At 38.4% G+C, this 17,501-nt stretch overlaps 1 protein-coding gene across 1 annotated transcript; it reads left to right on the top strand.

The window, feature by feature from the left end:
• The first annotated feature begins 1,090 nt into the window (after positions 1–1,090).
• On the top strand, positions 1,091–17,208 carry LOC127412686 (AMP deaminase 3-like). Its single transcript, XM_051649263.1, has 15 exons — positions 1,091–1,163; positions 3,851–4,073; positions 5,363–5,534; positions 6,789–6,954; positions 7,386–7,605; positions 8,742–8,871; positions 8,956–9,150; positions 9,234–9,365; positions 9,459–9,622; positions 9,725–9,851; positions 12,640–12,803; positions 13,357–13,477; positions 14,280–14,453; positions 15,504–15,614; positions 15,715–17,208. The coding sequence occupies exons 1-15, from the start codon at positions 1,142–1,144 to the stop codon at positions 15,880–15,882; spliced, it is 2,289 nt and encodes a 762-aa protein (XP_051505223.1). The 5' UTR covers positions 1,091–1,141; the 3' UTR covers positions 15,883–17,208.
• Positions 17,209–17,501: the final 293 nt, after the last annotated feature.

Genomic DNA, 17,501 nt, shown 5'->3' with positions numbered 1-17,501 from the left:
CACAGAGCGGAAGAGATGGGGAGGTATATTTAAGCAGCACCTTAGCTCTTTCCTGACAAATCCACTTCCAGTTCCTCCCCCCTCCCACCCCACCAGCCCTGTCCAGATGTCCTGAAATAATACCAACACATCACCAAACTAGTGACGCATCCACGTGACCGCGACGTTTCAGGTTAGGCCAACAGTCGCACTGGCTCTGGCAGAGAGAGTTGAACAGGTTCTGCTGTTGGAACTCCTGGATAAGGTGTAAGATAAAAGCAGCTGTTATAGGAACATAAAGGATAGCAGTCAGATCAGGTAAACCCCTAAGCTTTATCTTTGTCCCCCCACACTAATTTTTTACAGTCTGCTTTCCATATCATGCAATGTGCTTCAAACAATTTCTGTGTATCTGGGGAGACAAAGGCAGAGAGAGAGTCTGTTAATTCTATGGTTTCAAATTGATGTGATACAAATAGACCATGCCATGCTTTAGGACAACAACAATGGCACTGTTTCTGTCAACACCCAGCATAAGCTCTGAAGTAAAAGAAAGGTGTCAATTTCAGAGGCGATTACCTCTGGACTTAGTGACATGATGCCACTCGCAGAGCCCTGGTAGTGGCTCACAGGATTGTTTATATAAGACTGAATTTTTATGTGCTCAAAGCAAGGTCATTGCTGGCACTAAAGGCATGACTGGAGCCATCAGTCAGGGGAGCTGCTCTCTCTTGGCCACAAAATCAGCTCATATGGGCTGTTGGGTTGTGGAGCTCAGCTTTGGGGATTTATGGGGATGTAATACTTCTTAGGGGGTTGTGGGGACATTTGGGCTTGTATGTACCCATGAGATAGTTTGGAGGATTGAGTAAAGTCCGGTTTGTAAGCATTTCTTGGTAGGCTCTTTTGTTGACAGGCGGCGGTGACATATTCAAAGGATTAGTAGCTCAGTGGATGTGAGGCTTTTAGCCTCTTAAAATAGAGAGTGAGAGAGAGAGAGAGAGAGAGAGAGAGATAGATAGAGAGAGAGAGAGAGAGAGAGAGAGACTCAAGAAAACAATACTGCATTCAGACAAAAACAGTTTCTCAGAGTGCCACTGGACATGGCCCATACACATACACATATTTGAAAGTGTGGCCGCTGAAAACAGCCGGAGCTAAGATGGCCGTTACGAGGACTGAAGGTAAGAATGGTAGAAGTCGCACAGCTGAGCATGTCAGGTCACCATAAACAGTTAAAGGAGTTGAGTGTGCTCATTTCAGAATCAGTAAATAGTTCCTAAAAGGTAATTTAAGTACAGTGACCAAGTTAAAGGACTTCTCTATTGTCCAACCTAGTCTTATAGAATCACGTTACTACACCTACATTTTTGCAAAATTATTTTTACATGGCTCGTTGTATGTATTGCGGCAGTTTCCTGGTGAAATGAACACTACAGGCGCTTACACACAAATCATGAGTATAAGGGCAGATTATCAGTTCATAAACATTTACATGTTCCTCACACAATGCTATCTTATGACATCAAAACACTTTTACTACAGCACATGACTTTTAAGCCAATACATTTTAAGGTTTGCATTACATGACCAACTACATTTACAAGTGTATTCATTCATGATCACGTTGCGTTGTAGCTCAACTGATAGAGTGTTGCATTTGCGATGCAAAGGAGTACGAGTGCTGAAGAGCACGTGAGTCAACACGTAAGCTGAAAGTGTCATTGAAGCACAACAAAATTACGTGGTGGCTTCAGCAATGTGTTTTTCCTGTCACTTTTGCTTTTTATGACACTACTGGTTTGGTTTAAAATTTAGGGCAGGGAGGTTGGTTTTGTTGATTTAACCTCCTGAGACCCCTTGTCCACATGCATGGAAATTACGTTTTGGCTTTGCTATAGGCTATGCATAATTTCATTTAATTTAACCCGACTGATCTCAGTTCGGGAGACAGAGACAGAGGCAGTAGGCTGTCAGTAAAGGGTTAAACTTTCAAAGCACAGAACAACATGACATGTTCTCAGCTGAGTGTGTCTTTGGGAGAAACGGCAACAAAACTACATCTGGTAAGAAACCTAATAAAGTTTTTACATTGAAACTTTGAGTCAAAAGATTAGAGTCTCTAGTTTGATCCGATAAGCCATTAAAAAAATGTAATTGATTTATTGCAAAACTGTTTAACTGCACGCTGTTAAACATAATGACCATGTACGTGGACTATAGGCTAATTTTCCTTAAAATATCCTATATTCATTGCGCATTATAACATTGAGAATAAATATATTCATCCAAAAGCTGGAAAATTTTGCTTTCAGAGGCTGTATACTGAGTTAGGATGAAAATAAGGTGCATTTCAAACTGTTCTGAGACCAGTGCAGACAGACAGCACACTGGAAGTTAAGTCATTCACTAAATAGGGAGCAAGGGAGCATCCTATAGCTTTCCTATGCAGCCAATTGCATTTACTCCTAACATCCAGTCAAAAGTTCAGTTTCAGGCTGCAGATGATATTAGGACCACTCAACATGTTTGGCAGACACGGGACAAATAGAAATCAGTACATAGATTCAGAATTTATAATGTATAATTTTATTTGAACATGGTTGGCAGTGATTGATGATGCTATCCATTACTTTGAATCAGAATGACTTCTGATTCATTTTCTGATGTAATGTCCGTAACGTCTCAAATACATGAATAACAAACACTCCTGGAAACAAAATAAACAATCTGATAAAAAAAACTGACTTTCTATAGCTGGTAATATTTAAAATGTCAAAAATTAGGAAAACTATTTGGTCTAAAAAAAAGTGTTTTTTTGTATGTTCCTTAGGGGCTGCTAGTTACAAATAAAAAGGGGAATGGAAAATGCACACAGCAGTCATACCTGGGTCTCAGGAGGTTAAAACTTGATAAAGCGTTTACTTTATAAACCTTATCTGTTTGGGAGGACATTTAACTAGCTTTTAGCACCACACAGTGGACATTTCCCCTCGGAACTATCGGGAACCGCGTTATATCATTCTGCAAAAATGTCGCCACGGTCACATAAATTTCATGAGATCAGGCTAGAGATTTCTGTGGTGCCTATGGTTACACAGCTGTTTGGTGACAGTCAGTATGACATTGACAAGCCCTATCCTTTATGGGTGCTTCTTAGAACGCTTTGAGTAATGGAAACCTTGACACTGTCTGTGGACAAAGGCCATGCTTGGTTCTGGCCCAGGATAGCTTTTGATGTTTCCATTGTGGACCATGTTCCTAACTATCGAGGGAAAATGGAACAAGTCACACCCCGGGCTCAGATACTTAATCTGCCCTCACAACTGTATCATAACTGTCTTTTTAGGGCAGCATGTCTGCAGCTGTGTACTGGCCTAGTGACTGACTTTTCAGGCTAGAAGCAATGGCCTGAATGCAGAAGGCATCGCAGGACTATTTACAGCAAGTGTGTTGATATGAGTTCTGAAACATAAATAAAAGGCCTGTCCATGTAACTGCAGTGTTAAGACTGGTGACAGCAACTGGGATACAAGTACAACATTTTTGGACACACAAAGTTTATATGTAACATTACATGCATGCAATCTTACTCCACATCCACCTGCATTGTAAGGACCTACAGAGCTGAGATATTCTTCTAAAAATCTTTGTTTGTGTTCAGCAGAAGAAAAAAGTCATGGGGGGAAGTAAATGATGAGAACATTTGCATTCTAAACTTTACCTTAAAGATATTTAGATATTTTTACTGAAAAACAAGATAGAAATGTTGAGTTATAAAATGGTCTTTTGCAGTGTAGGTCTTGAGAGGTGTCTTTATTAATTAAGTAACTAAATGTAACGGTGTTCTTTTTAAACATGTCCTGTAAAGATATGCCACGGCAGTTCCCTAAGATTGCATTGAGTGATGTGGATGAGGAAGTTCGTCTGCTGGCTGAGAAGTTGTATGCTTCTGCGCTAAAGGAAGAGGACACTAAAAATGCTCTGTCCATGTACACTGTCCCCGAGGACTGTCCTATCGGCCTGCAGGAGGCCAAACAGAGGGAGCTCCTTAGAGAATTGGCTGAACAACAGTCAGAGGAAAGTGCAAAGAGGTCAGTGTCAACTGATGTTATTAGTAGCTTCACCCTGCTTGAAAAACCAGGTCATATATCAGCCTAAGGTGGTGAAGCTGGTTTTTGGGAAAAATTTAAATTGCTGTCCAAACACTGAATTAAGATTCATCCTTGAAAGGTCTAGCAAAAATAAATTAGTTGTAGTTTTCTATTCGTATGGTGAAAAAGTGCTAAATGCAGAGTGAATTAAAATGAGCTGGCTTTTGGAACATGGTAGCTAGTTTGTTGTGGGTCCAAAGGGGTCTATCATCTTTAACCAGCTTTACCAAGATGGTCTGTGAGGTCAAAAGCAGGTCCACCAGCTAGTAGTCCAGCTGATCATCTATCTAGACCACCCTTGACCAAGCTAATAACATTAGTGACCAGATTATACTAGTTTAAGGTGGTCAAGCTAATTTGGTAACTGGTTTGTTGCAGGTCCAAGGTGGTCTACCATCTCTAACATGCTTGTCCAATATGGTCTATGAGGTTGAAACCATGTCCACCAACTGGTAGTACAGCTGATCAATCATCTAGACCAACTTGGACCAGTTAATAACCCTAAATAACCAGATCATACCATTTTATAAAGGTGGCCAATCTGGTTTGAGAAACATGGTAGCTGGTTTGTTGCTGCTCCAAGGTGGTCTGCTTGTATAATTCTGATTTCTAAGTAGCTTTTGATCAAATTGTCTGCTAAATGAACAAATGTAGATGTCTACCAGCTTGACCAAAATGGTCTACCAGGCTGAAACCATCTCATAGTACAGCTGATTGGACATCTAGACCAGCTAATTAGAGGTCGACCCATAGTGGATTTTGCTGATATTGATAACTAAGGTGGTGTAAAAGTCTGGTAACCGAGTAATCGGCCGATAGTTTGTTTTAATTAATTTATAGAATGATCAAAGATTTCTTAGTCTTTCTTTACTATTTTTTTTTATTGTGCAATCAAAATTCCACTAATAACCAGAAAAATTAAGATTTGGGGCATAATGTGGGACTTTTAACTATAAACAAGCCAGAATTACACCGGATAAAAAAATAAACAATCGGAAACTATCAGCATACTGTAGATTTTTGCAGAGGACCGATAGTTCCTGTTGGCACCGATTAATCGATAAAACCTATAGTATATGTCTACAGCTAATGCCATCAATGAGCCAGCTACCATCAGAAACTGGTTTTCGCTGGATTTTCCAGCAGGGTAGTGAATGATATACAGTATTTACCTAAAAATATTTCATTTATTATTTAATTTGATCCAACTTAATTTTAATCCTTAATAGGAAGAAGAGTTTAAAGATTATTCGATCGCAATCACTGCAAATCCCATTACATACGGAAAGTGTCCGGGGTGTGGTGACCCCCATCATGTCTCCTGCCTCTACTTGCTCCTCCATCTCACAAAACTTCCCTGAGTACCAAAGAGTCACCATCAGCGGAGACTACTGTGCTGGGGTTTGTATTATTAGAATAAACCAAGTTTCTGTACTTTCTCTGATAATTTGTTAAAAGCTATAGCTTTTTCAAAAGCTGGTGAGCATGTTCTTACAAGTGTAGTTGACACACAACTAGGGATACACCGATGGCCTGCCGATATTATTACGTCATATATTTGGGTCACAGGAAAATGCCCACATTCCTAAATGATGTCTGAAATCTATTCATACTACTGTCAAGCATACCTAAAGAACGTAGTGTTTTACTGGCCGAGAAGTGCGTCCTTCGTCAAATACAGTACATACAGTACAGGGTTTGGGACGCAGGGATAGTCTGTTCAATCACGGCATCAGTTAGCGCTATGTGAGCAAGCGGTACCCTCTAGTGGTCTGGATGGCATTGTCCATTATATAACTAAAATACACTATTTAGAAGGGGTTTTTGTTCCTTTGGTTAAAACCTTTTATTTTTCCATGATGTGGTTGACATTTCCGTGGAATTGCCCAACACATGCATAGTATTCATTTTTAATGTTCTATCATATGCGGTACACACATGTAAAATGTGAGTTCTGTTGTTTTTAACTGTGCAAAAAAAAAAAAAAAATTCATATCAATCATCATTTAGTTATTTATATATATATATATATATATATATATTTAATCTTTTATCTTCTATTAATATTTCACTGTGGCTCTCTTTAAAGTTTGGCATATCATGTGTTCAACAGATCCAATCCATTTTCAATGGAAATTATTTATTGTTAAAACAGTAAAAAAGCTTTGTACATCTTTGTACATTTTTAAGCATAATTTCAAAGTAAAACAGTGATCTGATGGCGAAATAAGGTAAGTGGCAATATAAATAGTTATCAGCCTATAGCTTTTTTCTAAACCGTTATCATATTGGCCAAAAATGTTCATATTTGTGCATCCCTGACACACAACATGTCCATTAACTTTCTTCAATCAAGATTTTAAGTTTAAGGAGTGTACTGTATATTGTATGTGCTGTGACTAGTCACCATTTCTCTTGAGTATTTCATCATTTTTAATTTTCTTTTTGCCTTCACTGGTTCATTTGAACTAACATTAACATTTCCTGTGTGGACAATTATGCTGTTTTATACCAAAAAATAATGAATAAATATAAAAATGATATTTTATTTTTTTTAATTAGTTTTTTGGTCATGAGATAATCTGCATTATAATTATAAATATAAAAAAGTGTGTAAAATCATTTTACTTATTCACAATCATTGTGCACTTGCAGATTACAGTTGAGGACTATGAGCAAGCAGCTAAAAGTCTCCTAAAAGCTCTCTTTATTCGAGAAAAATACTCAAAACTGGCATATCACCACTTCCCTCGGGCCACTGCACAGTTCCTACGTAGTGCTGCAAATGAAAGGTGGATAGAAGAAGATGAAATTCTTCCAGGTACAATGGTATTTGTTTGGAGCTTATACCCAGAATTGACATAGACACTGTGTTCTCTCTCTAGACTTATTTAAGGCTCTCTAAACATTTCAGTGGAAGAATTTCAGACTATTTCAGCTGCCTAAAGCCCTTTCCCAAGAATTTAACATTAAACTAATTTTAGACATGAGAGCTGACATGAGTTATGTGTAGCTGAGCTAAAGAAATACTTTAATATTTGTGCTAGAATGGGAAGAATCAACTTTCTCTCCTGCTTGAAAGACCAGAATACAGTATGTTAAATGCTGGTCGCCAGCATGGAATGCTACATAAGTTTGGTCCTTGGTCAACTAGCTTCACCATAAAAACCATGCTGGTCAACTAGCTAGACCAGCACTAACCAGCATAAATAACCCAAATCCTTTTACTGTGAATTCGTCTTCTCTCCAAAGATATCTGCCCCTGCCCAGGTGAAGGGGAGGACCCTTACAGCATGGAGAATATTCCAGAGAACCTCAACTATCAGATGAAGATGAATGATGGCATTATTTATGTATATGAAAACACTGAAGCTCTGAGCATGGACAAACCACATTGTCTGCCTTACCCAGACCTGGAAACATTTGCCATTGACATGAGTCATGTGCTTGCCATGATCATTGATGGACCGACGTAAGTGGCTAATGGACCGTTTTCACATTTCAGGGTTTGGAACGTGAAAGTAAACATTAGCTAGACTTCTATAGCAGTGAATGGGAGGCCACATCAAATATTATTTTCGGTAACTCTTTATCGTCCCACTTTATATTCAGTGTCTTTAACTACTGTGTACTTACATTAAAATACATACAATAAAATGCATTTATTGTGTAACTACATGTTGTTCTGCAAAATTCTCACAAGATTCACACTTGCTGCTACTGAGGTTGAGGTTTTGGGGTGGGGTAGGGTTAGGTTTAGGTTCAGGTGTAAGATTAACAGTGTAACTACAGATGTAATTAAATGCTGGTACTTTAAATGTAAGTACAATGCAACAACACTTATGTACATAATAAGTACATTGTATCGAATGCTTAAGTACATAGTAGTTAAAGACACCTAATATAAAGTGGGTCCCACTATTTTACAGTGTCCATTTTACGCATATTACATGTTATTATTATTAATTACTATAGTAATAAAAATATGTGAGTACAAGCAGCATTACAAAATAATTATACAGCAAAAACATGTCGCTAATTAGTATTAATCAGTAATTACATATGTAAATACACAGTGACATGAACACTGTAACATAAAGTGTGACCTTTTTTTCACATTTCCCTTTGCTCTAACAGCAAAAGAAAAAAATCTGTTGTTACGTTTCAGCAACTTTCCAAAAGAGGAACAACAAAAACAAAAAGAAAGCGGTGGCTTATGGCAATCAGAAAAGAGAAAGATGCCAAATTTACTGTCTCTCCTTTAGCAGCTGTATTTGAAACCACATCACTGCAGTGTTGGCTAGTTTTATTTTTATGAATGCCATAGTAATGTAACACAAAGAATAATGTTATACATTTACGCTAAATGAAAAAAAAAAAAAAAAAAAGGAAAATATACAAACGTTTGCAAGATATATGCTGCTAAACAATGCAATAATGCATCATAACAGTGTGAAATGGGTCCATACCAATATCACCAGAGCATCCACCAATTCCCCATTTATGCTGTCTTGTTAATGCAATTTATTATCTGAGAATTCGGAGATGTAATGCTGAATGTGTTGAATTGTCCACTCACATGAATTTTGCTATTTCCATTCTAAACAGTAAGACCTACTGCCATAGACGACTAAACTTCCTTGGGTCAAAGTTTTATTTGCATGAAATGCTCAATGAAATGGTAGAACTAAAAGAACTCAAGGGCGTCCCTCATAGAGACTTCTACAATGTCAGAAAGGTATGATTCCATACATACAATGGCATTCGAGAATGCAATCCCTTGTTGTCTAATGCAAACTTGTACCCCTATGCCCATTCACAGGTAGACACACATATCCATGCAGCAGCCTGCATGAGCCAGAAACATCTGCTTAATTTCATCCAATCCACCTATAAAACGGATGCAGAGAGAGTTGTACTGGAGAAGGCAGGGCTGAAACTAACTCTCAAACAAGTGTTCAGTAACTTGCACATGGACCCGTATGACCTTACTGTCGACTCCTTAGATGTTCATGCCGTAAGTAATATTACCTTATCTTTATGTTTACCACCAAATAATTTCTTGTGTTTTGTGTTGCTTCATTTTCAGTGTATTCACAGGGCAGACAAACTTTTCATCGCTTTGACAAATTCAACACCAAATACAATCCAGTAGGAGCTAGCGAGTTACGGGAAATCTACTTGAAGACTGACAATTACATTAAGGGGGAGTATTTTGCTCGCTTGATCAAGGTACAGTTGTTTTACTAAAACAAGACAACTTCATTTGCCCAAATATCATCCAAAAGGCACCCTTATCACTGCGTGTCTCTTTGTCTCCATCAGGAAGTAGCACATGATCTGGAGGAGAGTAAATATCAGCATACTGAACCCCGACTGTCCATTTACGGCCGTTCCCCTGAGGAGTGGGAAAGCCTCTCCCATTGGTTTATTCAGCACAAAGTGTACTCTCCAAACATGCGCTGGATCATTCAGGTGCCTAGAATCTAGTAAGTACTGTTTCTATATTAATTCTCGATATTTTCAAAAGGTGGTAATTGAAGAGGTTATGGCTTGTTTTTACAATTATCTTCTTTGCTTATTTCTTTCAGTGACATTTTCAAGTCACGTAAGTTGATTCCTAATTTTGCCAAGATGCTCGAGAACATTTTCCGTCCTCTGTTTGAGGCCACGGTGAATCCTCAGAAGCACAAAGAGCTCCATGTATTTCTAAAATATGTAAGTACAACATAGGGGTTTCTTGAACCCCTAGGGAATTGCAAGGGTTTTGTGAAATTATAAAAGAAATGTTAATGCTGAATAGTAAAAAAAAAATACATTTACATTGATATTATATACAAAAAAAATTATGTTATTAACAAGAAATTTACCATTCATTATAGTGTTGGGGTAGCTACTTTGAACCTGTAGTTTCCAAAGGTCAGAGCTACTCTTAACCTAAAGGGTTAGTTCACCCAAAAATGAAAATTCTCTCATCATTTACTCACCCTCATGCCATCCCAGATGTGTAAGACTTTCTTTCTTCTGCTGGACAAAAATTAAGATTTTTTAGAAGAATATCTCAGCTCTGTAGGTCCATACAATGCAAGTGAATGGTGGCCTGAACTTTGAAGGTCCAAAAAGCACATAAAGGCAGCATAAAAGTAATCCATACGACTCCAGTGGTTAAATTCATATCATCAGAAGTGATATGATTGGTGGGTGAGAAACAGATCAATATTTTAGTCATTTTTTACTATGAATTCTCCTCACTGCCCAGTAGATGGCGATATGCATAAAGAGTGTGAATCACCAAAAACAAAAGAAGAATGTGAAAGTGAAAGTGGAGACTTATAGTAAAAAGGACTTAAATATTGATCTGTGTACACAAGTGATCACGTCACTTAAGGTGTTTATGTGTTTGTGTTTATGAATGTCAGATGGTCCCTCCCTCCATCCTCAGGGCACCAGCTAAAGAATTTCACTTTAACAGTAAAAGAATGATCCAAAAGGACCATTCAATAAATTAGAAATATGAAAATTGGTGGAAGTTGGTCATTGATTAATCTGAAGGAGTTGTGAGATTCAGCCTAACCTTTAGAGCCCTTCTGCATCATCAACACAAGGAGGACACAGTTGTAATAAAATGAATTTTATTTATAAAAAGATAAACAAGAACAACTAACAGCAACTACGAAATGTACTAATATGCTAGAAGATACTACGGATGGATAAGAAAAAGTGCATAGGATGGAAAGATGCAAGTGGTTGAGTTGGATAAAGCTATGGCAGAGTATGGTTTATGTTATGGAAGGATAAACTGCTGTTTCTCTGTAAACTAATAAGGTGAAGACCTTATCTCTAGTTAAACAAATAATTCAAGATTATTTGCTAGACATCATATATCAGTTAAGCAATATCTAAAGAACATTAGATATTTATTAACGGATTACGAACACTAATTACAAACACTAATGCCAAGGTCCCTGGAAATAGTTTTGTAAAGTGATATTTACGTTCTGCTTGATCATGTGACGAGCTTGGTGACGGCGACGTCTTCCACTGGTTTTGCTGTTGTATTGCAGTGGAGAAGGAGCTGGATTCCATTTCTACAGTCTTGAACACGAAGTGCTGGTCTCCTGGAGCACCGTGAGGGTCCTTTGCAATCTGAAACATCCAGACTTGTGGCCCTGATTCTGGCACAGAATTTCTGTAACAATCTGGAACACGCAGACGTGGGAAACTTGGAGAAAAGGGTGGCTTGCCAGAGCTTAACCTTTTAGCTGGTTGTCTCTGTTGTTTCTCCCTGTTATGGGGACTACACAATGTGGCCCATCCTTCTTATTTATCGTTTGCATAGTTTAAAGTTCACAGATTGAAAAGTGTTTTTAAGGTTTTACCTATGCATTGTTCATTTTCCAAACCACTTCCAAAATACTTTTGGCATTGTGCATTATATGTGAGTCAAAATATAATGCTGAAAGGTTGAACTTTCACCAATGCATTAATTTAAACATTAACAGCTACATTTGTGTGAACTGTTGTGTCACAAATAGTTGCTGTTAAGCTTATACCATTCTCTGAATGGATATGTGATGCAGTTTTGTGTGTATTTTAGGAGTAAAACTCTGTATGTGAAAATGTGTCCACTTTTTGGACACTTCTCTTTAAGTTGCTCCAGACAAATGGCCAGACCAATCAACAGAACCAGTTTGATGAGGTCTTGAGACGTCCTGTTGCCGTTCACACCTAGGTCTTGGGATTGAGAGTCAGGAAGTGAACAAAAGGGTATCAAGTGATGGGGTCAACTGTTCTTCAGGGCCATTTGTCTTCCAAAAGATGCCTGGAAACTGTCTTTTCAGTCTTATCTGATGGCAAAGGTATTTGCTTACATTAGGCTTGATCATATCCTGACAACATCAACATGAAGATTCATTCCCTGCGGTGGATGAAAGGGCTTTGGAATGCTTTTGTCTTCTTGCTGGCAACTACATCTGTTTCTCACCCACACCTATCATTTCACTTCTGAAGATATGGATTTAACCACTGGAGCCTTATGGATTACTTTTATGCTGCCTTTATGTGCATTTTAGTCTTTCAAAGGGCTGGCCACCATTCACTTGCAATGTATGGACCTACAGAGCTGAAATATTCTTCTAAAAATCTTTGTTTGTGTTCAGCAGAAGAAAGAAAGTAATTTACATCTGAGATTGCATGAGAGTAAATGATGAGATGAATTTCATTTTTGGGTGAACTATCCCTTTAAAAGCTACACGTTACTTAAACGTAGTTGAGTTAGCTATGTCACTACTTAAAGTTAGTTACTCTAAAACGTGGTCCATTATACTTGATTGAAAGATTAATTAAAGGCTCGACAATTACTTGAAATCTCAGGGGATACTTCAAGTAAATAATTTAGATCATATGGATTCAGCTGACTAAATTGTTTGGGAACCCCTGTGTCAGATCTTACCAGTCACATACACTTAAGTAATGGCTCATGTCAGAGATGTCCACTGTCTCTAAGGTGACTGGCTTTGACAGTGTGGATGATGAATCCAAACACAGCGATCACATGTTCTCCTATAAGAGCCCCAAGCCTGAGCAGTGGACAACAGATGACAACCCACCCTACAGCTACTACCTCTTCCATATGTACGCCAACATAATGGTGCTCAACAATCTCAGGAAGTACGTGCTCCATGATATCTGTTCCACTTAGGACACACCACACACACCATCTGGAAAATTCCATTGGATGAAGGGAGAGGCTACATCTCCCATTACAACAGGGAAAAAGTTAGCACTAAAGAGGGGAGCAGACAGGGATTACTTTTCTTGCAATAAAGAGTTTTGACTTTACACAGAGGCTTTGAAGTACCTTGAATAAGTACTGGAAGGTATTAAAGGAAAAAAAGGTTTTCAGTAGCGATCACAATCTGTGAGTGTTCTGCAGTGAATCAGGATATCTATAAATACCAACTGTATTAGTAATATATGCACATTGAGTTACAACTGAGATACAGCCTGTGAAACACTGTACATCAAAACACAATGATGACATAATCTTTCCACTTAGTAAACCCTGCTGAAAGCCATGCAATTGCTGGTCAACCAGCAAAGTCTTTCAGATGAGTGTCTGAAAAATTTCATGCTGGTGACCTGAAACGCTGCTTTCAACAGGGAGGCTATTGGTTGTTTTTCTTCAACTTGTGCGTTTATGTAAATTTGCATATTTTCGCAGAGAACGTGGCCTTAGCACCTTTCAGTTTCGTCCACACTGTGGAGAAGCTGGTTCAATCACCCACCTGGTTTCAGCTTTCCTCACTGCAGATAACATCTCCCATGGACTTAACCTGAAGAAGGTATAGTAAATTCAGACTGATTGCACAGTAGGTCGAAAATTCTGCTACTGAAATTCTAAGCATTGCCCCCAGTGGCCGAAGCTGGAAGTGTTGTTGAATGTGTAAACTCCAGTTTTCAAATGAAATGTCCACAGAGTGGCGCCAAAAGAGAGTTGTATTTTTAGTTGTAAATTATGTATTACAGTCAGTAGAAATGCATATTTTATTAAGCCCGCCCCCTAAACAATACCCCAACCCTAAACCTAACCATCAGTGGAGTAAAAATATAATTTTATAGTAAAAATGTAACATCAGAATCGCGCTCACAATTGTTTATGTGAACATTATTACCTCCTGGTTTCCATGGGACCAGAAACTACAGTATGTCTTCTCACGCAACGCTTGATCGTTAAAAAAATTTTTGAAGGGGGATTGTCATTAATTTGGCAGAGTGGGGTCAATTTCAGGGTGCTTGTACATTTGGAAACAACGTGTCGATTACCTGTGTGATCATGTTAGTAGATTAGCCTGTCCCTAGAGCTCAATAACTGCAACCTGTGTATACCTGATCTGTTTGTTTACTAACATCTTTAGCATAACTTTATCAGGGCCATGTGTCTTTTCAAAAGGTAAATGAAGATGCGAACTTGTGGACACTTCATTTGACTGTGTTTGTGTCAATGGAGCCTGTGTGTGATTCTGCACAGAAACATTCAAATTGTGGCAGTCAAGACCAAGAGCACTTGATTTAAAGACTCCGCTAAAAATGTTCAGTGTTAGATGGAAGCTATCATAGATAACATATTTGTGTGTGTGTTTTCAGAGTCCAGTACTGCAGTACCTGTATTATCTTGCCCAAGTGCCCATTGCCATGTCACCGCTGAGTAACAACAGTCTGTTCTTGGAATACTCCAAAAACCCATTGCGAGAGTTCCTACACAAGGGTCTCTGTGTGTCCCTGTCCACTGATGATCCCATGCAGTTCCACTATACCAAGGTCAGGTTCATACACACAAATGCCTCACAAAAGGCACTTTATTTAAAGGGTTAGTTCACCCAAAAATGAAAATCCTCTCATGATTTACTTACCTTTTTTTTTCAGTGGATTTTTTCCCCTTTTTCTCCCAATTTGGAATGGCCAATTCCCAATGTGCTTTTAAGTCCTTGTGGTCATGTAGTGATTCTCCTCAGTCTGGGTGGTGGAGGATGAATCTCAGTTGCCTCTGCATCTGAGACCATCAACCCGCGCATCTTATCACGTGGCTTGTTGAGCGCGTTGCCATGGAGACATAGTGTTTGTGGAGGCTTCATGCCATCCACCATGGCATCCATGCTCAACTCACAACGCGCCCCACCAAGAACGAACCACATTATAGGGATCACGAGGAGGTTACCCCATGTGACTCTACCCTCCCTAGCAACTGGGCCAATTTGGTTGCTTAGGAGACCTGGCTGGAGTCACTCAGCACGCCCTGGGATTCGAACTAGCGAACTCCAGGGGTGGTAGCCAGTGTCTTTATCACTGAGCTACCCAGGCCCCCCGATTTACTTATCTTTAAGCTATCCCAGATGTGTATGACTTTCTTTCTTCAGCAGAACTGAAGTGAAAAATGTTTATATGCACATTTCAGCTCTTTTTGTCCATACAATGCAAGAAAATGGGTGCCATTAGACTGCTGTCTATTCGACGGTCCAAAAGGCATATTTAGACAGCATAAAAGTAATCCACATGACTCCAGTCAATCAATTAATGTCTTCTGAAGCAAACCGATAGGCTTGTAAAAAAATAGATAATTAAAACTTTATTAACTTTAAAAAATCGCTTCCAGCCAGCAGTCGACACTGGGTGGAAGCAAAGATTTGAAGTAAAAAATTTTATCGTTATTATCGATTTGTTTCTTACACCAACCTATCGATTTGTTTCAGAAGACATTAATTGATCGACTGGAGTCATACATATTTGAGTATGGCTTAAATGTTGAAATACTGTTTGTTTAAAACAACTCTGTATACAATAGAATTTTAATTGTATGTCTGTGTACTATAGGAAGCTTTAATGGAGGAGTATGCAATTGCCGCCCAACTGTGGAAATTGAGCACCTGTGACGTGTGTGAGATTGCCAGAAACAGCGTCCTGCAGAGTGGCCTTTCCCATGAGGTAGCACACTGTCCATCCTCAACATCCTCAAATCATAACTAACCAGGTGAATTTCAACAATAATGTAATATTTATGCCACCTCTTTGTACTCTTCCTCAGGAGAAAAAGCACTTTCTTGGGGCTAATTACCTGAAAGATGGACCAGAGGGGAATGACATTCAGCGGACCAATGTAGCCCAGATCCGCATGGCCTATAGACATGAGACGCTGTGCAATGAACTCAGCTTCCTTGTAGATGCAGTAAAGTCAGAGGTCAATGGATCATAATAGCTGTCCAGTACATCTCTGCCAAGCCCCCTGTGCCCACAGATGCATGGTTGCTATTTTTATATAGGATTGGATGCACAGTGGATCTAAATTTGTCTTGCTCTGCTTCTCACATTTCTAATACACAGCCTCTCTGCAAACACCATTGTCTCCCTATGCAAATGTTCTCAGACTTGAAATGGGCGTTTCAAGAAGGGTTTGGCACACATTGCTGAACATTCGAAGAGCAGTGTTTCCCCCCTGTGGAGATATTGCTGTACAGCAGAAAAAGTTGTCATTTAGACAGGTTGTCTCGAACATTCCGCTCACTCTCTCTATTGCTCTGCAGAATCTGACATCACTTCAGAAACAATCTCTACAGAATAATATTTACCTCAAGGGAAACAGTCAGAAATGTGGTCTAGCTAGTTGTGACATATTGAGCAGTGTGCACGATTTTGAATATGGTCCACGTCACTTGACGATCCAGTCCTCCCTGTAATCTCAACATTTGCTGTCCTTTCTACACTGTCCTAACAATAATAAATAACCAAATAAATAGACTTTTGAACACATGGTTGTAATTTTAATAAATGGAGCACATTACATGTCTGTATGCAGGACAAAACTATATTTTTATGTGTGCACATTTGTTCACTTTTATTTGATGCAGTGCAGATAGTGTTTGTTTTCTGAGACAGGCATGTTTATTTCCTCAATTGACAATTGAGTAAGATATAACAGACAATGTCTTGTTGCCTGTAGATTTATTTAGTGATATTAAAATAGATATTTTTTGGTTTTTATAATTCATATTTAACAAATTATTTTATGAAGTGCTATGAAAATATAAGATTTTCCTGTTCTGTCTTTTGTTTGCTTTGTTTGCTCTCCATTGATTGAATTTAACCATTTTTTAACATATGTTCTGTACTTATGGTTATATTTCCAGCCCCAACTCTGTTGCTATTATTCATTACTATGATCACAAATCTACAAGCTATAAAGAGTATCTAGTGGAGTGCTGCTTTAACACTACAAAACCTACAAAATCAGTTCTGTTTATGTTGTTCTAAATATCTTTGTATTTCCGTGCTAATTTTCATTATTAGTTTACTTGTTTTCCCCCTTTTGTTTGCTCAGTATTCAGACAGAAACCAATGGTGTTTTACTTCATAATGTCAGGTCAGTGCTAGATGTGGCCAGAATTAAGCATCCATTCCTAAGCAAACAGACACTTTCAGGGCTCCAGGCTAACATTTGACAGCAAGTTCTAAAGATGGTGGCACAAGCCCCTTTTTTGGTAGCACCGGTGGGTTTTAGGGCCTTTAAAATGAATAAATAAATAAAAGCAAAGTACAGAAACCAATAATAATTGTAATATTATTATTGTATCGCAAATCAAGTTAACAACATTTATATTGCATATATTTTTTTCACTTAGAGTTGGGATGCAGAATTTACTGATATTAACAATAAAACTTGTTAAGTTAATTAACATAGCTTATTTATATATGGCCAAGTTCAAACATTCTGACAGGACTCCATAACTTATATTGTTTTCCTTTCATCAGGCTTTAAATTGTTGAATTAACTGTTTTCTTTCATTAAAGTTCATTACAACTGAACTACAGAGGAAA

Source organism: Myxocyprinus asiaticus, chromosome 2 (assembly GCF_019703515.2).
Source record: "Myxocyprinus asiaticus isolate MX2 ecotype Aquarium Trade chromosome 2, UBuf_Myxa_2, whole genome shotgun sequence".
Classification (NCBI taxonomy): domain Eukaryota; kingdom Metazoa; phylum Chordata; class Actinopteri; order Cypriniformes; family Catostomidae; genus Myxocyprinus; species Myxocyprinus asiaticus.
This window is presented reverse-complemented; position numbering and strand designations above follow the sequence as displayed.